Raw genomic sequence first — 27,868 nt, 5'->3', positions numbered from 1 at the left:
CTTTTTAATAACTCTATGAAAAGCTGCAGCTATTTGAATATCATTTAGTGTAAGAATTACCAACGTTTTTGTTTCTGTTTTAGCTGTAATATTGGCTTAGAGGCAATATTTAATTTGAATGTTATAAAACTCTGTCTAAAAAAAGGCTATACAGCTAACATGTAATGTAAATGCACATGGCACCAGCTCTCTTAAAAAACATGCATGGCAAACAGATGACAATTATTTATAATTTGCAAAGATATTACAGTATGGAGGGTGCAGGCTATGATTAATCAACAGCCTGGAGAGATGAAAGAAGATGAAAGAGGCATGGGGCTGCTTGAACTGAATTTGCACATTAGATTTTTATAAATATAAAAATATTCTGAGCTTTAAAGACAGTTCATAAACAACTTTTAATATGAACTTAAATATAGCACTATATCATTGTATGGAAGTGCTGTGCCTTACATTTATGCACCTCTATGGTGGCCTCACCAATGAGGCCAAACCTCGCATGCCAGGAATACAAATGCTGCATTGTAATAGCTGCATGCTACCATGCTTTTGATGAAAGTTATAAAAATAATCTTTACGTTGGACAGTTTTGAAGTTTTGTTTAGTATTTAAAAGCAGATAAATAATTAGCTTGTTTCTATTGTGCCTTTTCAATTTAAAATGATTCATTTAGTCATGTAGTATTATATTATTAATTGTAAAACATGAATTAAATAGGCAATTTTTTGTGATTTAAAAAGTGATTTATTAATTTATTTATGAATTATTTATCCCTTTATTTTATATTTAAGTGTCACCTGTAGTCCTCCCATGAACCAGCTATATGGTCAGAGTCTCTGAACAAATCTTTCTCAAGGCTTAAGCTTGTCAGGGCTGGCTATAAGGTCAAAGTCTGGATCATTAAATGGCACTGCACATTCTGTATGTTCCTTCAAACATTAATTGGCCTCTATATCAGTATTTCAGTATAATTAAGATTCTAGGATAGTTTTTATTCATATTTTTAACTAGTTTTATATTTTTAGTTTTAGATAAATTATTAGTCATTTTGTTGTGTTTTTGTCATTTTTTTACTTTTTTTTATTTCTGTTTTAGTTTTTTATGTCAAGTTAAAGTAAATGAAAATGAGAAATGTTGCCTTCATAACTAGCTGGAATAAAATAAGTGAATGTTTTACAATTTCATTTTCATTTCAGTAAACAGTTTATTTCATATTGACATGGAGGAGCACGATAAATCTCGAACAGAAAACGAAGGGAAAAAAAGCAAACAGAGAGTTTGTCGTCAAAGTGAGAATCACGAGTAAAAAGCTTGTAATAAAACGAGAATCAACAATGGATTTTCGGAGATGGTGAGAACTGAGGGATTTGAAATGTTGCAAAAGGATATTTTATTGAACAGATAATAAATTAATTATTAAGTTAAATAAATTATTATTAAGTTCAACAAATTATTGGACATTAAGTAAAGTTAACTAAAAAGTCTTAGTAAGAAGAACAACTGTTAGATTTTACAGAGCCAGCACAACCAAAACAATGTTCTTCCGCAAAATGCTTTTTTTTTTTAACCGCTAGAGGGCCATACATAGTGTTACATGGTGTACCTATAATCATAATAACCCTGCTCTATATACAAGCATGCATGAATCCTAACAAAACACAATTCAGTTTAAAACATTCAAGATAGCCTAACTTTTAGCACTGGGCAAAAATAAAACTGAAATAGTTTACAAAAATGTCCCCACAAAAATTAAAGCAAGCCAAATACTCTTTCCTTAAATAATACATACAATTAAAAATATAACTTTCGGGGTCATACTAACCTACATAATAACAACAAATGATATATACAGACGTGACAAATACATGTTTATGTATTGCAAGTTGCAACTATATTAGCATTTATGACTATTAGGTGTTTGAATTTGCATATGATACCACCAAAAATGTATTGTGCATGGTGTTCAATAGAGGGCGCCAGTAAACATGACGCACAATTTGCTCAAGAAAAAAAAGCACTAGCCCTACATTAGGTCGGCTGCAGAAATTGAATGTGTACGCCTGCGCCCTTGACATGCTGCTGTCTCGCTGCTTTATAACAGCTGTACTTGAAAGTGTTAGACGCTGGATACCAACCCTGACGAACCGAATAACATGAATTCTTAACACAACGCGTAAATCTACACAGTATCCTTCGGGGAGTCTAATAATATGTAAGGATATCGGCTGGCCGTGAGCACAGTACACGTCATGTGTCGCGCGAGCCGAATCACTTGAAGTTCGCTGAACATTATTTCATTTTCTTATTCGGCATATGGAGACTCTGCTCTAGATAGCTCACAGTCTTTTTGAGATGATCCATTTCTGCAATGGCGAGGGGTCTGTTTTCACGGGCCTGTCTGTCAAAGACTTACCACTTTCAGGTAATAATGCTTTTGAAAATGTATATGCAGCCTATTTTTATGCTGAAATGAAATGCTACTATCTCAGCGAATGCTTGGTGAGAATGAACGGAGCAATGTGAATGACCTTTAAAGCCGAGATAATTTTTTCTTATATTTAATTTATATTGTTTTTAACGAGTGCAGCTGCTGCTCTAATCTGCTTTGAATCTGTCAGCTCTGCTTGATCAGCGACCGTTGTTGTGTGACAGTAACTCTCCTAACTCTCGCTTTCGAACAGCAGTTCAGAATATGTTTTTACGTCAGAGGCAAATGGTTAGGGAATTCTTACTTATTATTTATGGAAATAAGTTCTCCATTTACCCTTGAGAGGACTGGGTTGCCATGGGCTTCTCTGCTGTGAGATTAATCCCCCTTCACTGGACGAAGTTAAACGGTCTCTCATGTCAGCCTGTGTATAACTCCACAACAGGACTATAAGGAGCTTAAACAGAAGCCAGGCTTACTGCACACATGAACAATGTTTGTTTAATTTGCAAATAAACGGTTGTGAATCATTGTTTATGGTTCATATGTAGCCTAAACTAGAGGTAACTTATTCATAAACATTAAAGTAGCAAACTATATGTGAAAGCAATTAGTTCACTTGGTCAATGGCTTTAAATGTGGAATTACAGATGAAAAGATTACTTGAAAAATACACTAGCAATTAGAGTTAAAATATTACCAAGTTTGATATTTTGAGGTTATTATTAGACATAGAATATATAATTACTATAAGTTCTTGTAGACTCAGGACCTTGTATTCTCCAAAAGCTCAGTGAGAATTTTTATGAAAAAGCAGTTAATCCGGTTCCAGTTTGTTTAGCAGGCTGGAATTTTTTAAACCATTGTACACACCTTTTTTGTATGGTATCATATTTCCTTATTTTTAATCTGTTCTTTGCAGATTTTGTGTTTTTGGTATAACATTAATCCTTTTGAAAGTGTCCTTAACCCTTAAATGCATGAATGTTTCGCCAATCATTATTAAGTATCTAACACAGATTGATCTCTACCTGTGGTGATAATATAAAATAATAAAATAAAGCATATTTTGTTACCTTTTGGCGATTGGAAGGGTTCAGTTTGAGCAGATGTTTAAAGGGGGGGTACAATGGTGTTTCATGTATTCAGAGTTGTTTACAGTGTTAAAGATATGGATTCTAATGCTTAACATGGCCAAAGTTTTTAAAAAATATTTTGGACGAATAACGGAGAATTTCTGTGCCGAAAATCTTACTTCCGGGTTGGTACAAGTTTCGGCTGTTTTTTTTTTCGACCGTGGATCTAATGACGTAGACCAGAGTGGAACTCCTTATATGAGCATTTCTCCCGGAAAAGCTCGCCCGCGCACACGTCGACCAGAGGAGAGCGAGACCGCGCACATCAACGCGCTTCAACAGGAAATCATCGGCAGCGCTGCATAGTGTCTCCAAAGTGTGTTTTTGGATGTGAGGGAAAGCTTACCAAAGAACCCAGCGTTAGGAACAGTGGATGCAGATTGTTGTGTAGTTGTGTAGACTGTTTGTTCCCTGCATTTCGACGATGAATGTTTTATAAACAGCCCAGATCGACGGCTCTGGCTTCGCCCACACGGCCCGCCTCCAGACGCTCGGGTTTTTCCGGAAAGACTCGGTACAGCCTATCTTTCTTTTATAAATATAATAAAACTAAAGACTTTTTGGAGATATGAAGGATGCTATACTACTCTATAGGTACTCAAGATTAACAGGAGATTGAGTGAAAATGAGCATTTCACCCCCCCTTTAATACCATCATCACTGGAAATGTAGGCTACTCATGTACAGTACTTTACAGTACATTCAGCATCTGGCTCATATTCGCCATCTCAAACTTATTCTCAAAACTATCATTTTCAACATCTTCAAAATCAATATTTTGATCGCTGACAGCTTTTTATCAGATCCACCATCAAGTGACAGTGACACTAATATTTGATTGCTTTCAGTACTTGCTCTGCAGTAAATCGTTGAGCCATTTCAAGTTTTGCTGATGAAACTTCCTATTCTTTTGTTTTCTGCCTGCTGTGAGTGAAACGCCACTTAAAGGCACACAATACAGTCTCCGTTTTTGTCAAACAGCGACCTCTAGAGTCGCTGTGGAGTACTTGTATTTAACGTTACTGTCGTAAATACCACTCACGCAGAGCCGGTTCCTCACGCGGTCAGTTTCTCGTTTTCTTTTCCTTGACTCTTCCAACCGCGTTTTCTTCGTCGACTCTGCCATGATTCACGTCTGAAACGCGTGCTAGTGTCTTCCATAGAGGCTGCTTCATATGTTGTTGATGTATGTGACGTCGTGCCGTAAAGCAATTGTGATTCTCGCGAGATTTGTCGGGGCGCCACCTCTCAAACCTGCATTGCTCATTAAAGAATAACTTATGTTTGAACGCGATCCCAACGTCTCCAGGTCTTCGATTCTGAGTTTCCAACACATCGAAATGACTTCGAAGCTGTTATATAAAGGTACAAATCTTGCATAGTGTGCCTTTAAGCATTTTGTATCAGACATTGACACCTTGTGGAATAATTGCACTTATTCAGTAACCAAAGATTCAATTATTGTTGTGCAGAAAAAAGATACTTACACTGTTATACACCTATACAATTTTTACAAAAAAATGAATGGGAGAGCAGGCATTCTTTTATAATTTTATTATTTTAATGAATTGATTGAGGAATACTAAGAAGTCTGATGTATAACTTTAAAAAATGAATGAGGAAGAGGGTAGTGAATGACGTCCCGGATCACTAAAGACCACCAGAGGTATGCGTTTCAGGGCTAAATAAAAAATAAAACCCTAAAACACTTTTTACAGTACAGATTGCACTGAAAGCAATAATATCCCTCATTATGTTTATTTCAAGTGACAACCTCCAATAAGTTTGTTTTCTTCAATTGCTGTCGTCTGCTGATTTCAGAATTACCAAATGTTTCTACTCAGACAGGCTTGAGGTTTGATTTACATTTTTAAGCAAAAACAAAGTTTTTCAGAAATGAAAGGCAGAAATGGCACCAAAAGTGGGGAAACAATGCCCCAAGTATGTAAAATATTGGGGCAAATTTGCTGAAATTAACTGTTGTTTTCTGTGTATATTTATATGCTAGGCCTAGAAGGTGATGTGGTTATTAGTCATATTAGTTATAGATTTGCTTTCTCAGAGCTAATATGACTTGAATTTTGATATAAAAAAGCTCTGACTAATAACTCCAAACAAAAGACATAATAACAATAATAATAATAAAGTATAGGCTATTAATAATAATACTATTAGTATTGTGATATGAATAAATATTGCTCAAAAACGACTGTTGAGATAGTATTCTCAATTGAACAGAGTAGAAGCTTGGAAGCTTGCGTCATGACTACAGATGTCAATTTACATAAATTCCCATAATCAATCATTGTTTAAATTAACGATTAATTTATTGATTATTCATTAACCTTAATCTCTTGAATCCGAAGCGGGGGTGCTACTAAGTTATCACATTACTTAACAACAACCCCTTGCTTAACCAACACAAAATAGGTGTTGTTTAGACCTTATAAGCTTGAAGAAGCCAGTTAGGGAATATGACCAACACTTAACAAGTGCTTTTAAATTTGCTGACATATTAGAAGTGCTCCATTTTCATAATGTGAAAAAGTAACTGTTTAGATGAAAATGTGATCCTTAAAATCATTGTACATAACAGATACACTTGTGTCATATATCATTGACAAAACTAGCAGAATACAACAAGCATATTTGTTTCAGTTAAAGACCAAACTATACCAAGTATTTGTATGAAAAATCTCTGCGATCCAAATGTAAACAGTATGCTTTCCACTACGTTTTTTGTTTGTAACTTCACGTAACATTAGTTAACTATAGTAGATCGCATTATCTTTATTTAGAGCATGTGGTCACGAACAAGCCCAAACACAATGCGTGGATCACAGTCACATGACACGCTGCTTTGCTAAAGCTATAGAACTTTCTAGAAAGCTATTAAATACTTATCGGCAATTAATCGATCACTGATTAATCATTAGCATCCCTAGTCACAACTTAACAAGTGGATTATTTCAAATGTATTCTAGCAGAGTGTTTATTGTATAATGATATCTTGAGCATTATATGTATTTGAGGTAGAGTTGATAATTGTTCAAACTGACAGTTTATTTCAATTGAAGTCCATGAACTGGAAGTATCAATTGACTTTACTTCAGTATTGTAACCAATTTGAAACAGAATATTTATTTAAGGGCATCTTAATTTTCAGATTCTGAAGACAATTTTTTTCTGTGGATTCATTTGCACAGATTAATTGTTCGCCACAAGACTGTGTGCTTACAAAGTAAATAGGGCCGAAGTGAAGTTCTTCTCTAAACAAGGTGAAGAATTTGACAAATAGACCATTTTTATATGGTTAGTAAAAATGTCCTCAAAATGAAAGTTAATTCCAGGGGTCATATCCTTAATAAAAAGTTTATTTCTGGCAGTACTTACAGTGATGAATGTTGTATCGCACATGAACTGAAGTGAAATGGTGTGGAAGTAGAGTTTCTCGTAACTCATGACACTTGCAAGGAAAAACAAGGAATTGAAGGTGTGTAGTCAAGTGAATCACATCAGAAGGAATCGGCAGCATGATGAATTGACTTGAGCTCCGTGCTGACAGTGCCAGAGCTGGTGCTTCCATGCAGGAATGCTGACTCTAGTCTGGAAAGCAGCAGGCCGTAGGAACAGGGAGCATGTGGCGTCAGATTCTTCTGGTGTTGATGGTGTGATGGACCACTGATTTGTGGAAAATAAAATGTAAGGCATCAGATGTTTTTATCCATTGTGAATTGATTAGATGGTGTTTTTTTAAGAGAATGAAACCAAGTCTAAATGCTTGTTTGAAGTCACTTATAGAGGACTATTTCCTCCTGAAACTCTGGAGGTACACAGTTAAATGTTCAAGCTCTTGAAAGTCGGATGGATTCTGATTGGCTGTCAGTGTTTATTGTTGGGAAAAAAATTTGCTCTGAATGTGATTCCAACACTATCATTCTACTATGCTGTTATCATCCTAGTTGTAAACAGGCCGCCATTGCACGAATAAAGTCGGCATGAAATGGATGTTGCGATAGTTTTTTCTTCCCTGTTGTGACGTATATCCGAGTGAAACGTCTTCTGAAATGAGAAAAAAATTAAGAAAGGAGTTGATATTGTTATTAAAAAAATAAGAATTGTCCATTTTGATTTCATAGTGACTTTAAAACTATCTGGCAACAGGTTGTCATTTGACAAGGAAAGTTGCTTCAGAGCAAGTTATTACATTTCAATGACAGATTTAACCTCAGTGATTTATTACATTGGCATTAGGGCTGCAGTATATTGGAAAAAAACATTGCGATATTTAGTTTTTCTGCTATATAGCCTATAATGCGATAATAAAACAATTTCACCAGATGACTCGTAAAGCTCTATTTGTAAAGAATTTCTAAGATGATTAGGGTGATTTTGTAGAAGAGTGCATCTGCAGAGAAAATAATAAACAAATTACAAGCATAGATAAATTTTTTTATATTCCACTGCATGTTTTAAACGCAAAAAGTACTCGGTGTGATTGGCGCCTTGGCCCTTTGTATTAAACTATGCATAAATACATGATGCTGTTTTGTTTATAATTGTTTGTGCAATTTACAAAATTATATTTGATTCATAAACGTAATTAGTTTTATTTTGGTCTAAAATTCTAATTTAATTTTTCAGCCATTTTGACATTCCTTAAGTACTCTTGGATTTCAATGCTAGCAATTATCTTTATCCTCACTATTTTAAATAGTCTAAGTGTAGAGTTGGACCCTGTAGTTTTGCAAATGTGAGCATAGATAGCATGAAGAAAGTCCATTTTGAAAACGCCTTAAATTGACAAGACAGAATGGTTTGTCTTAAAGTGTTCTCCTTAGCGTTGTGTCTGGCAGACTGGCTCTGTATAGGGCTGTCAGATTGATTTCTGAAAATGGACCCAGGGCTACATTTATGTGTGAAACAGCTTCTCCTTAGATAATTGTTCTGGGCTGAAGCTGCTTGTTAGCCAAAACAGTTAATTACGCCATTTCAGCAGCAAAACAGCAGTTTGCTGAACTCCTTTTTACGCTGAATAGTGCTTGCGAAGGTTGAGAGGAAACGTTATACATAGTAATGTGAAGGTTTGGGGTGGTTGATTTGCAGCTCTATACTTGGACACCACCCTAATGTGCTCCATAAAACACAGACTAGCGTGATTTGGCAGCAAGGAGCTTAGTCTGAAACAAGCTCCACTGAGACATTTGTACGGGGAAGCTGGCATTTTCCTCAGTTTATTGCCTCACATTCATCTCATGATCACACACATCTGGATGGAGTTTTTCTTGGACATTTTCCTGGACTTCTTTTGTTCAAGACAAGTTCATATGCTGGACAACATGATTGCTTCTTTTCAATAGGGTTTGAGTAGCAACTTCTTAAACTTTTCAGCCATGGAACAGGATGTTTGTAAAGTAATGTACAGTGTTGGTTGTTTGATACAAAGGACGGGGGGAAGGGAGGCTTCCAGTGTCTGAACTTCATAAGATGACAGACTTTTGCTGTTGACTCTCCTCATAAGCAGAAAACTTTTTTTGTGTGGTATTACAGTGGTGGTGTATTCCAGAAAGCAGGTTATGCAACATACCCAGGTAAGTTTACATACAAATATGGGGATAACCTCAATGGAATTAACTTTCAGGCTATACCTGAAATACCCCCCAGATATCAGAAATACCAAGTCCTGTCAGAGCCATAGGGTTCAGAGCATGTACTCTGAGTTTAGGTCGCTTATAATGTACATTTAGGAGGGCAACAGGTGCTAATCATCTTCCCAAACTTCCTTTTCTAGATTCCCATCTCCTATCCCCTATCCCTCTGTCCTCTGCTTCCTGTCTCAAACTGTTCTATCAAAATACTATCAACAATTTAAAGAGAAAAGAAAAGAAAAGTCAAGTCCTAGCTTAAAGTGATGCGAGGACTGTATTGTCTGGATCTCCAAAAATCATGTGAGAGTAATTATGAAAGGTTGAATGATATAGGAGTCACAAGGGAGAACATTTCCGACAAATCTAATTTGGACTTTTTAAAGACTGAGTCCTTCTGGGAAACTAACCTGTAATCATGTCTCAAGGAAACCAGTATTTATACCTACCAGCTTCATTGCACTTTTCTCCTATAAAGAGTGAATGGGATTTCTGAGTTATGGAAGGAAATAAAATCTGAGCTTGCTGTTGTATTACAGAAGCAGCACCTCAAGCCCACATAATGGGTCTTCTACTACTTTGATTCACATTCTTAAAGCTGAATTGTGTAATAATTTCCACTAGTAGCACCAAACAGAATTGCAAAAGTAATCACCAATGTTACACCATTGGTTGAGTCAGTGTTGCTGCTCTGGGCTGGTTCTCACATTTTAAACACATTTGTCTTATTTTAATAGCAGTATGTCAAGCACTTAGATCATGACTAGGTATTAACTGTAATTTTCTTTAATCATTTCACTGTAATTCCAGATGTTCTTTAGACTTAGACTTCCTTTATTAATCCCTGAGGGGAAATTAAGGTGTTACAGCAGCAACAGAAATCGAGACAACAAGCATAACAAAAATAGACAATACAATCAATCAATAATCTCAATAATCTGAATATCTAGTAATTACAAAATATCATACAACGACCTACTTTACATAACAAATTCAAAAACACCTCCAATTCCCTTACCCACATACACACTCAATACCCAAAAACAATGCCACTCAACCCCTAGTCCAAGCAAAAACATTCAATATAATATTTAAAACAAGTTATTACGGTAATATGGACTAAAATATTAAAATAGTAAATAGACTAAATAACTTCCATTCATGCATCTACGTAAGTACATATACGCAAGTACGCAAACCAAACATACCCGTATACATCCCTATGCATACGTACATACCTAAATATACCCATATACATATATACCTATACATGCACGCAAATACACACTTCGATCCATATAAATACATATACCCTCACTATTCTGCACATACTCTAAATCAGGGTGTGGTTGTACAGCCTAATCACAGCAGGAATAAAAGACCTAAAATATCTCTCCTTCTTACACCGAGGAGGAGTCAACCTCCTACTAAATGTACTCTCCTGTGCACCAACCATACCATTTAAAGGGTGAGCAGTTTCACACAAAATGACAGAGAGTTTGGCCAGAATTCTCCTCTCCATCACCACCTCCAGCGGGTCAAGGGTAGTCCCCAACACAGAGCTGGCTTTATCAGTTTATTCAGTCTGTTTGCATCGCTGATCCTGATTCCACGTCCCCAGCATACAACAGCAGAGAAAAATACTGTCGCCATAACCGACTCATAAAAGGAACGGAGCATTTCTCCCCGAACTCCAAAAGATCTCAATCTCCTCAAGAAATAGAGACGACTCTGTCCTTTTTTAAATCAATGTTAGTGGCCCAGCTCAATTTGTTGTCCAAGTGCAATCCCAGATATTTATAAGAAGTGACAGTCTGAATCTCTTCTTCACCATTAATTCTGATGGGAGGCACTGCATGTATAGATCTCCTAAAATCAATCACCATCCCCTTAGTTTGTGTTAAGCTGGAGATTGTTCTGCTTGCACCAGTCCACAAAGCTTTCCACCAGGCTCCTATACTCCTCTTCCTTTCCTTCACTTAAACATCCCATGACCACAGAGTCGTCTGAAGATTTCTGGAGATGGCATGCCCCAGTATCTACAGTAGTACTACTTGTACTACAGTAGCACCTGCTAGTAAAATCTCCAAACAGCAAATGCAAAGGCTGAGTTTAGACTTTACGCTGAGAATAGACGTCTTAGACATCTGAAGCGCAATTACTTATTTCTATCAAAAAGAACACATTAAGCTTTGTACCGCTTTATTTACATATGGACCTCAAGTATATACACCCACAGTTTGCATGTATACACCCACAGATATAGCAATTACTTTCACACAGGCCCGCCCCGTAGACAGGCATGAAAATTGCATATGTAGCACACGGCTTTAGTATGTAGCCCCGTACCTAACACAAATATGAAAATAGAGCCTATAAACACCTAGGCTACGCCAGTACCTTGCCATTTGCAACAAAGTGAAAGAAGCAGACACTTAGCCACATTATGCAGTTTGTATTCTAACAGTTTTAATGAACAAATAAAAGAACAACTAGTGTTGGTGTTTATTCTTCATACTTGACCTGAAGATTTCTAATGTTTTACAGCATTTGCCAAGTAATTAAATAATTGATTTAAGCCAGTGTTGTATATCCGGCTCTACTGTAATCTAATAATGTAAACACTACTGTTCAGATGTTTGGGGTCAGTAAGATTTATTTGTAATTTATATGTTTATTCAGCAAGGACTCAGTAAATTGATCAAAAGTAACTGAGAAAAGGTACCTTTTCTGATCCTTTCTCTCTCTCTCCCACTTTGCTTCCTGCTAGTTCTCTGTACTATCTCAGTAAAGCCACAAAGGCCAAAAAAAGAAAAAGCACAAATAGTCAGTGAAGAGAACTTCAAGTGGCTACAAAGCTACTACTCTACATTGTGATGCCCCCTGATGCCTTTCACTTTTAACTGCTGTGAAACTCGATGCCCAAAGTGACATGGTAAGGCTTTGGTGACCGCAGTAACCACAGCCTTTTTTAATTTCTGCATCATAAAGAGCTTCATGTCACGTCTTTTTGTAGTTCAAAGCCTTTGAACGTGTGCAAGAGAACCAACCCTCTAGTCTAGGGTGTCTGTCATAGGGACTTAATTAAAATGAGTTAATGTAGCAGATGAATATTGACCTTGCTTTAGTTAAGAATGATCAAATTGTGGCTGTACTCATTTCATGACCCATTGGCTGGTAGTTAGAAAATAAGTGGTTGACTTGATGTGGGTGTTTTTCTTTGGACTTGTTGTAGCAGGAAGTTTTCTGTTTGTGCTGTAACTTGCAGTATGACATACTGCTGTATATATGTATATACTTGCTGTATTAATGTGTGTATTCAGCCTCTTTTTTTTGTTTTTGAAATTTCACATGAGTCATGATTTACAAGTAAATATTAGACTTCTCGTGTTCAGTCAGGATTTGAGTTTACTTTTAGCATGGACTGTGTTAAAGTTCATGACCCAGGCTTGTTTACTTTCTGCTTCTTTCCCCTTAGGCTCGTCTGTCCTACACTCGAGTGAAGTATCTCTTTCTCACATGGCTTGCTGTATTTGTGGGTAGTTGGGTTGTGTATGTGCAATACTCTACTTACACTGAGCTGTGCAGAGGACGAGAGTGCAAGAGCATCATTGTGAGTACGACCCTCTCTGACAGTTGCATTCATTTCAGATTCACCTTGGCACACCTTGATCTAATTTTACATTTAGTTTACCTTTGCCATCTGACGCTCACTTAAAGTTAATCTTAAACACTAATAATTTAACACTGTTGTTAAATGTATTCTTTAGCAAATCTTTAGCAAATGATGTGATGCCTAAATTCACTTGTTGTATTTATTTTAGTTTCTCTTATCGATTATTGGCCAAAACATAGAATAATAATGATTTTAATATTGGTGCATCCCTAATAACAGTACAGTGACATTTAAAGGGAATAGTTCACTTAAAAAGAGAAATTAAAAGGAAAATTCACCCTCATGTTGTTCTAAATGCATATTTTCCCTTCTTCAATAGAAAGCAAAAAGACATTTAGTAGAATCTAATTAAGCCATATAATAGCTTTGTGTGAGGGCAGAAACTTAAAATGAATATTCACTTCATCAAAAATATCAAGAGAAGTTCATTGCTTGTCACATGACTGGTCATCATATTTGAATTTGTGCATGTGCATGAGATTTGAGAGCTATAGTGAAGGGCAAGTTTTTTTTTTAATCCGACACACACAAAGCTATTGTATGTCAGCATATGAACCCCTTTTGTGGTGCTTTTATGTCCTTTTTTTAAGCTTACCAGCCCCTGCTCAATATCCACTGCCACTGTATTGAAAAGAGCAGCTTAAAAATTCTGCAAAACATCTTTTGTGTTCTATGGAACAAAGAACGTCATATGGGTTTGATATAACATAAGGGTGAGTAAATTATGGCAACTTTGAATTTTGGGTGAACTATCCCTTTAAGACATAAATGAGATGAAACAAACATCCATGTACTACCTAACCCCCAGCCCCACCTATTGGTGATGTAGTGAAAATGTTTCTCCCTTATTTAAGCCATTACACAACATCTTATTGAAACGCTTCCACTTGTTCGACAGAATGTCACTTACATGCTCATTGAAATGGACCTTCCTTTTCCAACAGTGTGACAAATACAGCAAAGGTATTATTGATGGCTCTGCCTGTAGCAGCCTGTGTGAAGAAAGCTCACTATACTTTGGAAGGTGCCTCTCCACCAAGCCAAACAATCAGGTATGACACAATAAGGGTACGTCCAGATTAATCTGGATATGTAAAAAAAAGAAGAAAAAAAGGGTTCTTTCATTTAAAAACAAACTCTGTCCACACAAGCGTTTTTAAGCATTTTCTAAAAGTTTCTCATCCACACTGAAACATCTGAAAATTGCTTAAATCACTTTGCTGTGCATGCGTGAAACATCATAAAAGCTCACTGAATATTCTCATGCTTTTCTTCTGGCACGATCACTTTATTAGGTTGCACTCAATCGGCATTCCATATATGGTTTAAGGGTCGTTCATGTCGCGACTTTTGCATACTCAAGTTCGCTATTTTAATAGTAGATGTGTGACAAGTGTGCTTACAATAGAGAGCGTCGTTATTGTAACGCTATATATACGCTGCATTGTGACATGCTTGTTTATTCCAGGTGTGTTTACACCGCAGCGAGATGAAAAATCTCAACTTTTCAGAATGCTGCAAGGCAAGCACACCGCAAGTCATGTGACAAGAACCAACCAATCAGCTTCACCCTTTCCGTTTGAAATGAACATTGAAAGCTCTGCCAAGGTGGAGGAACAGCTGATCATTGCTGTACAATATGCTTCACATGGCTAAATATGCATCATCATTATCGAATCCCATCATTTCCGAATACCACACTACAACGTGAAAATGGCGTTTTCAAATTTATCGAGTTTGGAGAGATTCTTTAAAAATATAGATTTTCTGTGGACGAAAGGCCAAAACATTAATTTTCCAACAATAAATGGAATAATGTGGATGCCACACTCACCATAGTCCCTAAAATAGGGTGTCCGGTCCTGCTCCTGGAGGGCCACCTTCCAGCAGAGTCTAGCACTAATGCTGCCTTCACATGCTATCCGAATTATCGTAAATACGACTTTCCTAGTTAAAACATTGGACATGAATGCCCTCTCAAGTCATATTTACCACTGGGAAGCTCAGGGATAATTTTGATACCCGAGTTCTCAAGTTGGGCAGACAATAAACTTTAAACATGGCGGAGGCCAGAAAGATTGCTACTTTATTGGTTAATACCAAGTAATATTTATTAATTTACATTAGCCATGTCTTATCATTAAAGTAGTGTATATTTACATGTATGAATACTTTAGTGAAGCGTGTTGTGTCTTTTATATAAATAGCCTGTGTTTGACCAAAATTCCAGAATCGTAAGCAAGCTTTCTATATAGTGTGGTGAATGTTTATACAGTATGGTTGTCAATGAATGGTATGCTAAATATCATTTTGGCTTTAATCAGATATTCCCAATAAATAGGCAAGAATAAACCTGGTGTGCTCCATGATTCATGTTCTTTCTGACAATAAAGCATTGAATGCGACGATTACGAGCTCGTAAACACGACTTCAGAAGTGGGAAGCAGGAAAAGTCCCATAGTACGTGAAGGCAGCATAATTAAACGCACCAGAATCTTCAGGATCACTAGAGCAGGAGCAGGTTTGGACACCCCTGCCCTTAAACCACATGCATCTCAGTACTGTCATGTTGACATTGTGTGTTCATCCACTACTCTTAGGTTTATACAGGCAGCTGGGGTGACCTGGACGGCATCATTAAGTGTCAGCTGAGTGACGTCCTGCACTATGAGCTGGGAGAGGAACTGGAGCCAAAGAAAGAGATTGCACTCTTTGACAAACCCACTCGAGGAACCTCTGTAGAGAAGTTCAAAGAGATGGTTGCCAGTCATTTGAAGGTTTGGATACTTTTTTATTTGTTTTTTTAAAACAATGGGGGCTTTCGCATTAGGGGCTTTCGCACTGGTTAGTTCTAGGAACTAGCCACCAGGGTGGTTCCCAAAGAATGAATCTTCCCCTAGGAACTTTTTCCTGTTTGTGTTCACACCGCTAGTAGGAACTCTGAAGTGACGTAAGCCCCGCTTGTTGTTGTGACCTTTATTTTTATTTTGACACACAGTGCTCACAGTCTCCGTGTTCATTAGTGTACGATCTGTCTAACAGTCCTGTCTCTAATACATTATTAGATACTGTTATACAAAGAAAGTAGACAGTATATTAGAAGGTATTAGCGTTTGCCATGTGGTTGATGTCCAGTGTTGCTAGCTGAGCAGAAATACATAATCATGTTTCGCTTGGTCCCCTCAAAGTTGCGTTGGATGTTCTCCTTGGTGTAAAGGTTAAGAGGTCCATCTATCACTGTTTTCCATGTTCTTAGAGTTAGTTTGTGGAGTAAATACAGTGTGGAGAGCAAGTATTTGATACACTGCCGATTTTGCAGGTTTTCCCACTTACAAAGCATGTAGAAGTCTGTAATTTGTATCATAGGTACTCTTCAACTGTGAGTGACGGAATCTAAAACAAAAATCCAGAAAATCACATTGTATGATTTTTAAGTAATTAATTTGCATTTTATTGCATGACATAAGTATTTGATACATCAGAAAAGCAGAACTTAATATTTGGTACAAAAACCTTTGTTTGCAATTACAGAGATCATACGTTTCCTGTAGTTCTTGACCAGGTTTGCACACACTGCAGCAGGGATTTTGGCCCACTCCTCCATACAGACCTTCTCCAGATCCTTCAGGTTTCGGGGCTGTCGCTGGGCAATACGGACTTTCAGCTCCCTCCAAAGATTTTCTATTGGGTTCAGGTCTGGAGACTGGCTAGGCCACTCCAGGACCTTGAGATGCTTCTTATGGAGCCACTCCTTAGTTGCCCTGGCTGTGTATTTCAGGTCGTTGTCATGCTGGAAGACCCAGCCACGACCCATCTTCAATGCTCTTACGGAAGGAAGGAGGTTGTTGGCCAAGATCTCACGATACATGGCCCCATCCATCCACCCATCCAATGATGTTTCCACCTCCATGCTTCACGGTTGGGATGGTGTTCTTGGGGTTGTACTCATCCTTCTTCTTCCTCCAAACACGGCGAGTGGAGTTTAGACCAAAAAGCTCTATTTTTGTCTCATCAGACCACATGACCATCTCTCATTCCTCCTCTGCATCATCCAGATGGTCATTGGCAAACTTCAGACGGGCCTGGACATGCGCTGGCTTGAGCAGGGGGACCTTGCGTGCGCTGCAGGATTTTAATCCATGACGGCATAGTGTGTTACTAATGGTTTTCTTTGAGACTCTGGTCCCAGCTCTCTTCAGGTCATTGACCAGGTCCTGCCGTGTAGTTCTGAGCTGATCCCTCACCTTCCTCATGATCATTGATGCCCCACGAGGTGAGATCTTGCATGGTGCCCCAGACCGATAGCCTAAAAATTTAGACGCACCCTAGCGGCAGCAAAATTTATTTGACTTTCGGAGCTGTAAAAACCTAAATTGGGTCAGGCCAATCACATCGTGTATAGAGTAGGCGGGGCGGGCTTAACATAATGACGACAGAGTTGCGACGGTTCCCTGCTACTTGAAAACAAAGAAGAGCTGCTGCTGCTGGAAAACAGTCTTTCGAATTGGCTTTGGCCGCGACTCTGGAGGACTTGGAGTTAAGTTTTTCTTTGAGAAAAGAGCAAAGAACGGCACTTAAGTCATTCTTAAAAAAGGAAGATGTGTTCGTAGTTTTGCCGCCAGATTCAAAAGTTGAATCTATCAACTAACGTAAGCTCCGCTGTTGGGAAAACGCTCTGGTTGGTTGAAGCGCTGTCCTATTGCGTGCAGAGGGAATTTGAAAGACAGCTGTTTATCCTGCCCCTCGGATTGAGCCGTGTCTATGGTGAGTTGCCAGACCTAACATCTTGATGTAGCTACCAGACCGATGGAGATTGACCGTCATCTTGAACTTCTTCCATTTTCTAAAAATTGCGCCAACAGTTGTTGCCTTCTCACCAAGCTGCTTGCCTATTGTCCTGTAGCGCATCCTAGCCTTGTGCAGGTCTACAATTTTATCCCTGATGTCCTTACACAGCTCTCTGGTCTTGGCCATTGTGGAGAGGTTGGAGTCTGTTTGATTGAGTGTGTGGACAGGTGTCTTTTATACAGGTAACGAGTTCAAACAGGTGCAGTTAATACAGGTAATGAGTGGAGAACAGGAGGGCTTCTTAAAGAAAAACTAACAGGTCTGTGAGAGCCGGAATTCTTACTGGTTGGTAGGTGATCAAATACTGAAGTCATGCAATAAAATGCAAATTAATTATTTAAAATTTTCTGGATTTTTGTTTTAGATTCCGTCTCTCACAGTTGAAGTGTACCTATGATAAAAATGACAGACCTCTACATGCTTTGTAAGTAGGAAAACCTGCAAAATCGGCAGTGTATATACTTGTTCTCCCCACTGCACTTATATGCTATAATCTGTGTTTACACAGCTTTTTCAAAAATGGCGGGTGCTGGTCTTTCGCGTGCGTTTGGCCAATCAGCGTTCACTAACGTCACTATAGTTCCTATAGTGCTAGTTTAGACCCTACTCTGAAGTAGGAGCTAAATTAATTCCTCCAAAAGGAGTTCCTCGAACTCCTGCTCCAACAATGGGGCTTTCGCATCGGAGTTACCTTTTCATAGTTCCTAGAACTATTGGCGGAAGTACCCGGATTTTCGGTGCGAACACGTCAAAATCCAGGTACTTCCGTCAATAGTTCCTCCGATGCGAAAGCCCCTATTGTTGGAGCACTCAATTCTTTAAAGGAAAGCCACAATCAGGTTGAAGTTACTTAATGCACCTTTCATTTAAAGTCGCAATGTAATGAACGTAGCAACATATATTTTCTTTCATACTGTGACGTACATCCGAGTGTAATGGATTATCGAAAAAGAAAACATATTGGGCGAGGACTTGGTTCTATTCATCGTCTGTTTACTGGACGGAAGCAGATCTAAATGCGAGCTTGCAGTCAATTGAATAAAAAGGGGCAGTTTAAGTGGACTAAATGATTCAGTAGTACTATTGCGTTCATATTTGTAGACTCTATTCTAACTGTACCCCAGACCACCTTTTTAAAGTGGACTCTGATATGGACTGGGTTAAAGCACCCTTATAGATTTTGCCATTTCTTTTTTCACTGCAATTAGTTGAGTACAAAATCATAAAATCAGTCAATTCCTTGTTTTGTTCCTACAGGCAAAAGTTGGAGAGCAAGCCAACCTCTCCAGTTTGGTAAGCCTGATCCTTTCAGTGGCGGACAGCAATAAAGATGGCCTCATCTCTCTCCCCGAGGCCAAGTCTGTTTGGGCTTTGCTGCAGCTCAACGAGGTTCTGCTGGCCGTGGTGCTCCAAGACCGAGAGCACACACCTAGACTATTGGGCTTCTGCGGGGACCTGTACGTGGTGGAGCGGGTGCCTCACGCCCCCCTGTACGGCCTCAGTCTGCCGTGGCCCATTGAACTATGGATCCCTACGGGCATGCGGCAAAGCATGGACCAGTGGTTCACGCCTTCCTGGCCCCGCAAGGCCAAAATCTTTATCGGGTTGCTGGAACTTATAGAAGACATCTTCCACGGTACCTTTGGGAGCTTCTTAATGTGCGACATGAGAGCCAGTACTTTCGGTTACAACGATCGTCACGACCTCAGGCTGGTGGACGGGCGTCGTGTAGTTGCTGAGGAGGCCTTCAAACAGGCCATGATCCTTCAGCGCTGCGAGGACGATGAGGACTGCGTGTACGGCGTGGACTGTAGGACTTCGTGCGACCGCGCAGAACACCGGTGCATGGCCGAGGTGGCTCAGCCCAACCTGGCCAGGGCCTGCGGCGCAATGAAGGATTACCTCCTACGAGGAGCTCCGTACCATATACAGGAAGAGCTGGAGAAGCAGCTGTACGCCTGCATGGCTCTCAAAGGTTCAGCCGAGCAGATGGAAATGGAGCACTCGCTCATTCTCAACAACCTCAAGACCCTGCTGTGGAAACAGATCTCGCACACCAATGACTCCTGAAGGAAAAAGAAGATGCGCTGGTGACTACGTTCAGATTTTTGAATGTCTTCTGAAGCACTTCAGGTCATTGTGAATCTGGCTGGAATAACATGCTGATGGCAATATTCAGTGCTGCTTTGGTATTAAAGTTCTCTTTAGAAGGGGGTAGAATTAAATCCGTGAGGACTTTTTGCTCAGGCTCAACTTTAGAGTAACGTTCACGTCTGTCTCGTGTTTATGTCGTCATGCTTTGTCATACACGATTGATCAGTGATCATGTTAAATTTACAATTCCTTCAGGTGTTATGAAGGAGCAAATGACGCTAACTTTGCATCCATTGTTGGATGTTAACAGAAAATTAAGGAATGCACTCGCCACCGACTGTGGTTGTGTGTCTCGTATTGTAATATTTGTCACATGAGCACAGCAAAAAGTCATAAAAGAGCCATTTTGAAATGGACATAGTCCAATGCCTTGATGTGCATGTTGCCAGTGAGTGTGCGTTTGTTTTTAGTTCGATGCTTGTGTGTGAAAAAGGTAACACTTCACAATAAGGTTCAGTTTGATAACATTAGTAGCTAACATGAACTAATAATGAAGATATTGCTAAAGCATTTATTAATCTAGGTTTATGTTAAATTATAAATATACTAACACATTTCTAACATTTCAAGCTGTATAAGTTAACAATAATGCATTACAAACATGAATTACCATTGAGCAGTATTTATAAATTAAAATGAACCTAGATTTATAAATGATGTAAATGAATTTAATCTTATTGTAAAGTGTTACCGATCTAAATGTTTACAAGGAGTTTCGTGAATCATGCTAAAGGAAGGAAGCCTCTCAACTATGACATTTCACAGCAGTGATCATTACATTTCTAATCATTTTAGTTTGTTGGGTTCCCAATTTATACTCCTAAGGCATGTCTAGTGAAAATCATCTTGATATGGTAAAAATTTGATTTTAATCTAAAAAAATATGTAATGTCAATCATCAGAGTCATGATTCTTAATGTACTAATGAATGAAGAGCTAAAAAGTGCTGTTTTTTCATCAACCATTTTTCAGTGGGATGTTTCAGACTGTACATTGTCAGACTGCTTCAATTTTCTGTATTTATAAATCACACTGCTGCTGATAAAGAGTTAAATGGATTTTTATAAGATTTGATTGCATGACTTTGCACATTAAAAGTGTTTCAAATAATCTTCAGATTATGTCAATCTACATCTCATGTTCTAGTGTGCCAAAGACCACAAACACAATATTCTTTCCAAATGATTTATTTGGAAAAGGTGCACACTTTCTTTGGAGCAGTTGACAGTTCTTCTCTTCAGTCGTCTTCAACAGCCTCCTGAGCCCGAAGGAAACTGGCCTTTTTCTGGGCCACGCGATCCTTCCTCTGTGCCAGAGTGAGCTTGGCACGGTTCCACCTACAACACAATATCCATCAGTGATGAGAAAAGAAACATCTCATCTGCTCATAATAGAGTAGTAGATGGTAATGTAGGTAACAAAAAAATAACAGGAAATACAATCATCTGACATGCAACTTTAAGTATTATAGTACTATAATAAGTAGCAACTACAGTATTTTTGCATCACACTTGAGATCTTATGGCAAGATTAAAAACTCAACCCTTTATCTAAATCAACAGCACAAACATTCGTTTTTATAGCAACATGTCAAGCTGCAATGAACATTTATACAGATACTAATGAACAATGATGTTAATACTGTCCAACTTTATGGCAATCAATTTCATCCTAGGGCATCCCTAAGAAAAAAAAAAAATGATAAAGCATGTGAACGCACCTCTTCTTCTTGACCTCTTTCTTGGGCTTGTTCTCATGAACCGGGTTGTCACGGATGGAAGCATGAGCCTTTTTGTACATCTCGAGAACCTGCAGGAACCGGATAACAACACAATGAGACTGTGAAGGTGCAGGTAAAGCACAGGATTGACAATAAATGCTGAAAATGTTTTCAAATACTACACTGTAGCCAACACAACAAACAAGAATTACACTTCAAGAAATGAAAGAATGAGATTTAGCCACCAGCATCATGTCACAAATAGTGTTCATCTACCAATGATACATTATCTGATCAACATAATGACACTTTCCTGTATCCAATCTTAAAAAGCTTATCAATCTGCCCTGAGTAGTTAATTGAAAAGCAACAAGTGAACCTGAATCAACAAAATGTTTAAGTTATGTGACAATGCTTAAAGAGCTTTGAACTTGACGCACAACGTAATGACGAACGCGGTTGCCCAGCCCTGTTTGTTTGAACCACGAGAGGCGTCAAGGCTTACGCTAATCCTACATCCTACGTCATACATCGTCAAGTGTTACTCTTCTGGCGTAAGTTGACTTGCAGACGGCCATCAGCCAGAAGCCAGTTATTTTAGTCGCTTAAGTTTCAAATATGGATATTTTTCTTTCACGAACGCATCGCTTCATTTCAGAAGGCCTTTATTAACCCCCCAGAGCTGTGTCAAGCACTTTCATCATGGTTGGATGCGCTTTGATGGACTTCCAAAAAAATATACCCATTGACTCCCATTATAAAGCTTGGAAGAGCCAGGACATTTTTTAATATAACTCCGATTACGTTCGCCTGAAAGAAGAATATAATATACACCTAGGATGGCTTCAGGGTGATTTTTCATTTTTGGGTGAACTATCCCTTTAAAGGTATTGACTCCAACTGTGTGATCCATTCAAATCCAAAGGCAAACAAAAGTTAGCAGTAAAGTGATCCAGCAAAGTGCTTTCTTACAATTTCAGGTGTGACGCCGTTCTTGATGAAGCGGGAGAACTGCTTCTTGTACAGGTCCTCGTCCTCCTCCATCAGATAGCTCATGTACTCTGACACGTTCTGGCCCATGATGTGCTTCCTGTGAACCTCCGCATTAAACTCTTTACTTTCAGTGTCGTAGCCCGGGAACCGTTTAGTGCTGAGAAAGAAAGTTACAATGTCAATATACCCGTCAATAAAGACAGGACATACAACTTCACAGCATACTTCACAAAACTGGAACTTGTGACAATATGTGTGGCATCACTTAAAGCAAAGACAATCATCAGACACACTGCAAAAGTGGATTAATTCATGCGCTCAACATATATGTCTGTTATTGACTACAATGATCAACGCTTCAAAAACATGTTGTAAATAGACATCTTTGACGCTCTTCACTGAGCGCACAGATACACACATGAGCGTAAAGATATTTAGTGTAATACAAATGCATAGCAACTGCTATTGCTTAATAAATAATACTGTAATTATTAGGGATGTCCCGATAAAGTTTTTTTGTGCCACCAATCCGAGTCATTGAGTATCTGCCGATACCGAGTCCAGATCTGATACTTGAATTTTCCTAGTGCTTTGTGCACACTTCAAGTACATTAAAGTTTTTCAAATCAATCTAATGTATACAGGGATGTGCAGAGTGTTTCTCAGGGACTCAAATGTAAAAAAGGTGCATCTTTCACTATGGAGTAATTCCAAACATATGGGACTACTGATATAAACTTTGTATTTTATATTTACAATAAGCAGAATAACTGCAACAAAACGAAAAAAAAAAAAAAAGTAGAATAATTAAGTGATTTATTACAAAAGTGTGCATCAAATATGCTAAACACGGAAGCTGGACCATGCGTGTGACAGAACAGACCTCACAGACCTAAGCACATTGAGTTTCTTTTCTTGAATGTGCATACCGCCACCTACTGCATGACACCAGTATGACAATATCAAATTCGATATGAATATCCCACATTTCTGCCACAATCCCATGGTTTCAGTTAGTGTTACTACAGTAAATCATGGCAAATGTTGGCGACTAGTGGATTGAAAAGCCTTCTAACTGTATCATCGCTGCACAACGTTTCTCCTGTTTTGAATGTCAGCTGTTTCATCTGGCTTTACACTTAAACTCAGTTGATCTGTGGTTTGTATGGGAGCGCTCTGCACAGAACTGGAACCCTTTTCACTGGATCTCACAGCGCTGTTTAGTGGTCATGTGATCGAGACAGAAGAATTTGAGTAAACTTTCTTCAACTATGTGTTTCTCATTATTAAGGTGCGATCACTAGTCAATAGTGTAGTGATGCATGAAGCGCAGCCCACACAGGAATCACTTTAAAACCACGCAGCTTTCTGTTGATGAACACTGCAATCCCGTGAAAAAACGTGGAATCCCCCCACCCCCAAACCTCAGTGTTCATTATTGACTTCAGGCAATCCATACAGACAGTAGCTTATTTTTATGGAGAATATTTAATGTTTTCATAAAGACTTTTTGAAAGCACCCATGCATCCAAAAGTGCTGAATCAATGTCCATTGTCTAAGTTTGCAAAAAGATAAAAACAGCATGCACTGACCTGTGCGGGATAGACAGTCCTCCATCCACTGCTCCTTTGAGAGCTCCAAACACCTTATTCCCTGTGGTGGTTCTGGCGAGGCCAGCGTCCAGGTAGCATGTAAACGCCCCTGGCTGGCCATCAATGCTTTCCACATTAAACTCATCGCCAGTCACCTCAACCTGGCCTTCGTAGACCTTATCCAGTCCAAACTTATTCAGCAGCTGTAAGCAGAAAACAAATCTGAGTGAGAACATACTATGAGATTTGAACAATACTAGACATTCATGAATACTAAGGACATTTACCCTGCGTGCACACAGCAAACCGGTGCAGTAGGCGGCAGCGTAGTTTGTCAGTCCTACAGTAATGCCATACTTTGGCAACTCGTGAGAGTAAGCAGCGCAGACGATCGCGTCGCCTTCGATTTTGGCATATGCGATCTGACAGAGAGAAAGACACAAGACACTCAGTAACCCAACGGTAATTAGAAAGATTTCAAAAACTATGGCAAAGACGGCATGGAAGTAGTTCGTACCTGGCAAACAATATCCCTGTTGGAGAGTCGAACGATCATCCTGTACTTCGGTGTGTTGTACTTGTTCTTGTCTTGGATGACAAGGCGTTTGCGGGCAAAGTAGTCAGTTTTTCCCTCTGAAAAGGCAAAGTGTGTTAGACAACTGTTGAAAAATCATCAAGTCCTTAGGGGCCATTCATACAGAACATGTTTTTTTATTTCACTGCTTTTCCATTGATTTTCTATGTAAACACACTTGAACTGCGCTCGATACCTTGAGTTTTAACTGCGTGCTTCTCACTTTTTTCAAAGCAAAAACATGAAACGTGAATCGGCCCTCAGAGGAGTTTCAGTGGCCAAACAGAAAGTCCATGATTTCAAACTATAATGCTCTATATTTAGTAGGCCACTATGTTGTATTCATGTCATATTCATTGTGTGCAGTATGTAAAATGAGTTACACCTTGTCTTTATTTGAAAAAAATATTATTCCTAGTGCACACGGACTTGCCAGATTACCAAGTGCACTGGTGTTTACAGTTATTACTTCCTTTTTATTCACATAAAATGTATTCATTTTTTTCATTTTCAAATTATTTCTAATTTTGTAAATATTATTCAAAATAAATATTTCATTTCAGCAATTGTTATGCATGTTTTTACCATCTTTAAATTGAATATTGTGATGATGTTTCTCTGTTACATATATAAATATATAGCCTAGGCCACCCAGCTCTCTAAGACATTAGTTGACCACTAGTTTCAGCCACTTGAAACATCCTTGTTGACCATCTAAACCAGCTGACAGACCAGCATAGATTGTTTTCATGTTTTTTCCAGAAGGAACACATTCAGGCCCGTTCACGGTGACACCTGTAAACTTTCTTCCCCAAAGGTAAGGAAACACGTTGACATACCTCGCCTCCTCCTGAACTTGACCTGGTATCTCTTGAAATACGCCTTGTTCTTAACCACCTTAACGAAGCCCTGCAACAGACAGCTTTATTTGTAAGTTAAACTGTTGACAAGCAGGACAGTATAGATTTGAAGAGCAATAATCCTAATGACACTGTTGGCTGCCTCTGGTTATGATCAGATGATGCAGTGCGCGAAGTGACAGTAAACATGACAACGCAAAACCGAATAAAAGAACAGACTTTTAACCAGGGCAAACATACACTCACAAAAACTACTACCAAAGGGAGAAATTCTTATTTTTGCGTTTAGTGTCGAAAAAATAATAATTTTAGAGTTTCGAGGGAAATGTGCCACTGACGTTCACGCAGCGACTGGACTGACCGATTGAATCTAATACCATCCCGTCGCTTCATGAGTTCATCTTTCATGGAAATCGAGCTGAAATAGCTGGTGAGGGAATGTAATGAGTAGAACATTGTATTTTGGTGATTTACTGACCATTTTGTAATCGTTTGTTCTCCTTTAGGTTGGGAGACTGAAGTCTTCAGACTCCGATACTGCTCCCGCTGCACTGAGAAAAGGAAGTTCATGGTGCGCCGCGACCGGATAAACAAAACACGCGCAGGCAGGAGTGTGTGCGCTCCTAGCGTCCTGGAGGAAACACGGCAGGATAGTCAGGCCCGTTCACACCATAGGCTGTAAAAAATAGGTTCACACCAAGAATTATTACTATAAAGATAACTATATTAGCTCTGTTTATTCTAAGCGCGTGTTTTTCTGCCGCTTTAAATGCTCGAGTTCGTTGCAGAAAGTTGGATTCTGATTGGCTGTCAATGTTTTTAGCGTTCATCAGCTGGATACAATCCTTCTGAAAGTGATTTAAACGATTTCGTTTCTCTGTGTTGTTATCGTTATAGCTGTTGTGTGAACTCTGCTATTCTTTAATATTGGGAATGCTTTTTAGAACTATATCTTTATCGTTATCTTTATAGTTATCGTCCTCTGTGTGAACGGGCATGAAACTTCAACTTTTCAATCATAAAAAATATTACAATAGTGAATGAAGCTCTCAAACTTCTATGCTGGTAGGAAAGCAATTAAAGGGATAGTTCACCCAAAAATGAAAATGCTGTCATTTACTCACCCTCATGTTGTTCCAAACCTGTATGATTTCCTTTCTTCTGCTGAACACAAAAGAAGATATTTTAAAGAAGGTTGGTAATTAAACAGTTGCTGGTCCCCATTGACTTCCATAGTATTTTTTTTTTCCTACTATGGAAGTCAATGGGGTCCATCAGTCGTTTGGTTACCGACTTTCTTCAAAATATCTTCTTTTGTGTTCAGCAGAAGAAAGGAAATCATACAGGTTTGGAACAACATGAGGGTGAGTAAATGATGACAGCATTTTCATTTTTGGGTGAACTATCCCTTTAATTTGTTTTAATTTCTATAGATAAAAAATCCTAAATTAATTTCTATGTAGGATTCAACGATTTGAACAAATTAACAAAGCATTCCTAACGGGGTCAAATGAGAATCCTCTAAGAATCAAATACGTTTCTTATACATTTTAAAAATGAATCAGGTTCTGATGGGTAATCAAAAATTATTTCCCATTTGAATGAGCTCAAGTGATACAGAGGGACTTCCCTTGTGAAAAAGAAGTGTTGAAGAATTGTGTTGAATGTGCACTTAGGCCTACTTCAAATCTTAAAAGTAAAACACAGTACTTGCAATCATATAAATATGATAATTCATAATATAAATGAAATAAAAGGCTGCCTAAGTGTACTTAGATTCCACTTTCATGACTGTTTCTTAACAATTACAAAAGTCCCTTTAATGTCAAATTAAAAGTTTTACTTTAAAGTGCATTTTATATCATTGTTTTAATAATCAGTTGTTGTGTATACTAACAAGCGATTGTAATTTTAACTGTAGTGTGCTATATGATATTACATTTAAAGTTGATATATTTTAAATGTACTGAATTGCAAATGTGTAAGTTTCAATAGAAATTACATTATTTTAGTTTGCCATAAATGCTTGTCAGTACATTCGGCAGTACACATTAAATTTCAAAGATAATTATAAAATGAAAGATGTACTTAAGTCCCAACTACAATACATTTTCATTTAATTGCAATTAAAATATATTCTTCTAAAGTTATATCATTTCTGTAAGTACTCTTTTTAAAAGTATGCAAAAGTGTACTCTTTTTTTGAGTAGGACAGGAAAATGCACAAGAAATCATGGTGCA

The 27,868-nt window shown here is 38.3% G+C and overlaps 2 protein-coding genes across 2 annotated transcripts; one reads left to right on the top strand and one right to left on the bottom strand.

The window, feature by feature from the left end:
• Positions 1–1,987: 1,987 nt before the first annotated feature.
• dipk1aa (divergent protein kinase domain 1Aa) lies at positions 1,988–21,181 on the top strand. Its single transcript, XM_079876152.1, has 5 exons — positions 1,988–2,422; positions 12,688–12,822; positions 13,830–13,937; positions 15,486–15,662; positions 18,991–21,181. The coding sequence occupies exons 1-5, from the start codon at positions 2,369–2,371 to the stop codon at positions 19,801–19,803; spliced, it is 1,287 nt and encodes a 428-aa protein (XP_079732278.1). The 5' UTR covers positions 1,988–2,368; the 3' UTR covers positions 19,804–21,181.
• rpl5a (ribosomal protein L5a) lies at positions 21,059–26,195 on the bottom strand. The gene is made up of 8 exons (XM_079876153.1): positions 26,106–26,195; positions 25,607–25,676; positions 24,711–24,826; positions 24,481–24,615; positions 24,194–24,396; positions 22,580–22,757; positions 21,608–21,696; positions 21,059–21,224 (listed from the first exon to the last, which is right to left on the bottom strand). Exons 1-8 carry the CDS (start codon positions 26,106–26,108, stop codon positions 21,125–21,127), a joined length of 894 nt encoding a protein of 297 aa, XP_079732279.1. The 5' UTR covers positions 26,109–26,195; the 3' UTR covers positions 21,059–21,124.
• Between the last annotated feature and the right edge of the window lie 1,673 nt (positions 26,196–27,868).

Source organism: Squalius cephalus, assembly GCF_949319135.1.
Source record: "Squalius cephalus genome assembly, chromosome: 7".
NCBI lineage: Eukaryota > Metazoa > Chordata > Actinopteri > Cypriniformes > Leuciscidae > Squalius > Squalius cephalus.
The sequence above is the reverse complement of the archived record's forward strand: the minus strand, read 5'-3'. Positions and strand labels throughout refer to the sequence as shown.

Bases quoted from the DNA above. Each gene is read 5' to 3' on its own strand.
- rpl5a (XM_079876153.1), bottom strand. The intron at 24,397-24,480 runs GTAAATGTCCTT...TTCTGCTTACAG, and splicing joins GTTTGCTGTGTGCACGCAGG to CTGCTGAATAAGTTTGGACT. The intron at 21,697-22,579 runs GTAAGAAAGCAC...CGGTTCCTGCAG, and splicing joins ACGGCGTCACACCTGAAATT to GTTCTCGAGATGTACAAAAA.
- dipk1aa (XM_079876152.1), top strand. From the start codon at position 2,369: ATGGCGAGGGGTCTGTTTTCACGGGCCTGTCTGTCAAAGACTTACCAC. The intron at 13,938-15,485 runs GTATGACACAAT...CACTACTCTTAG, and splicing joins CCACCAAGCCAAACAATCAG to GTTTATACAGGCAGCTGGGG. The intron at 15,663-18,990 runs GTTTGGATACTT...TTGTTCCTACAG, and splicing joins TGGTTGCCAGTCATTTGAAG to GCAAAAGTTGGAGAGCAAGC.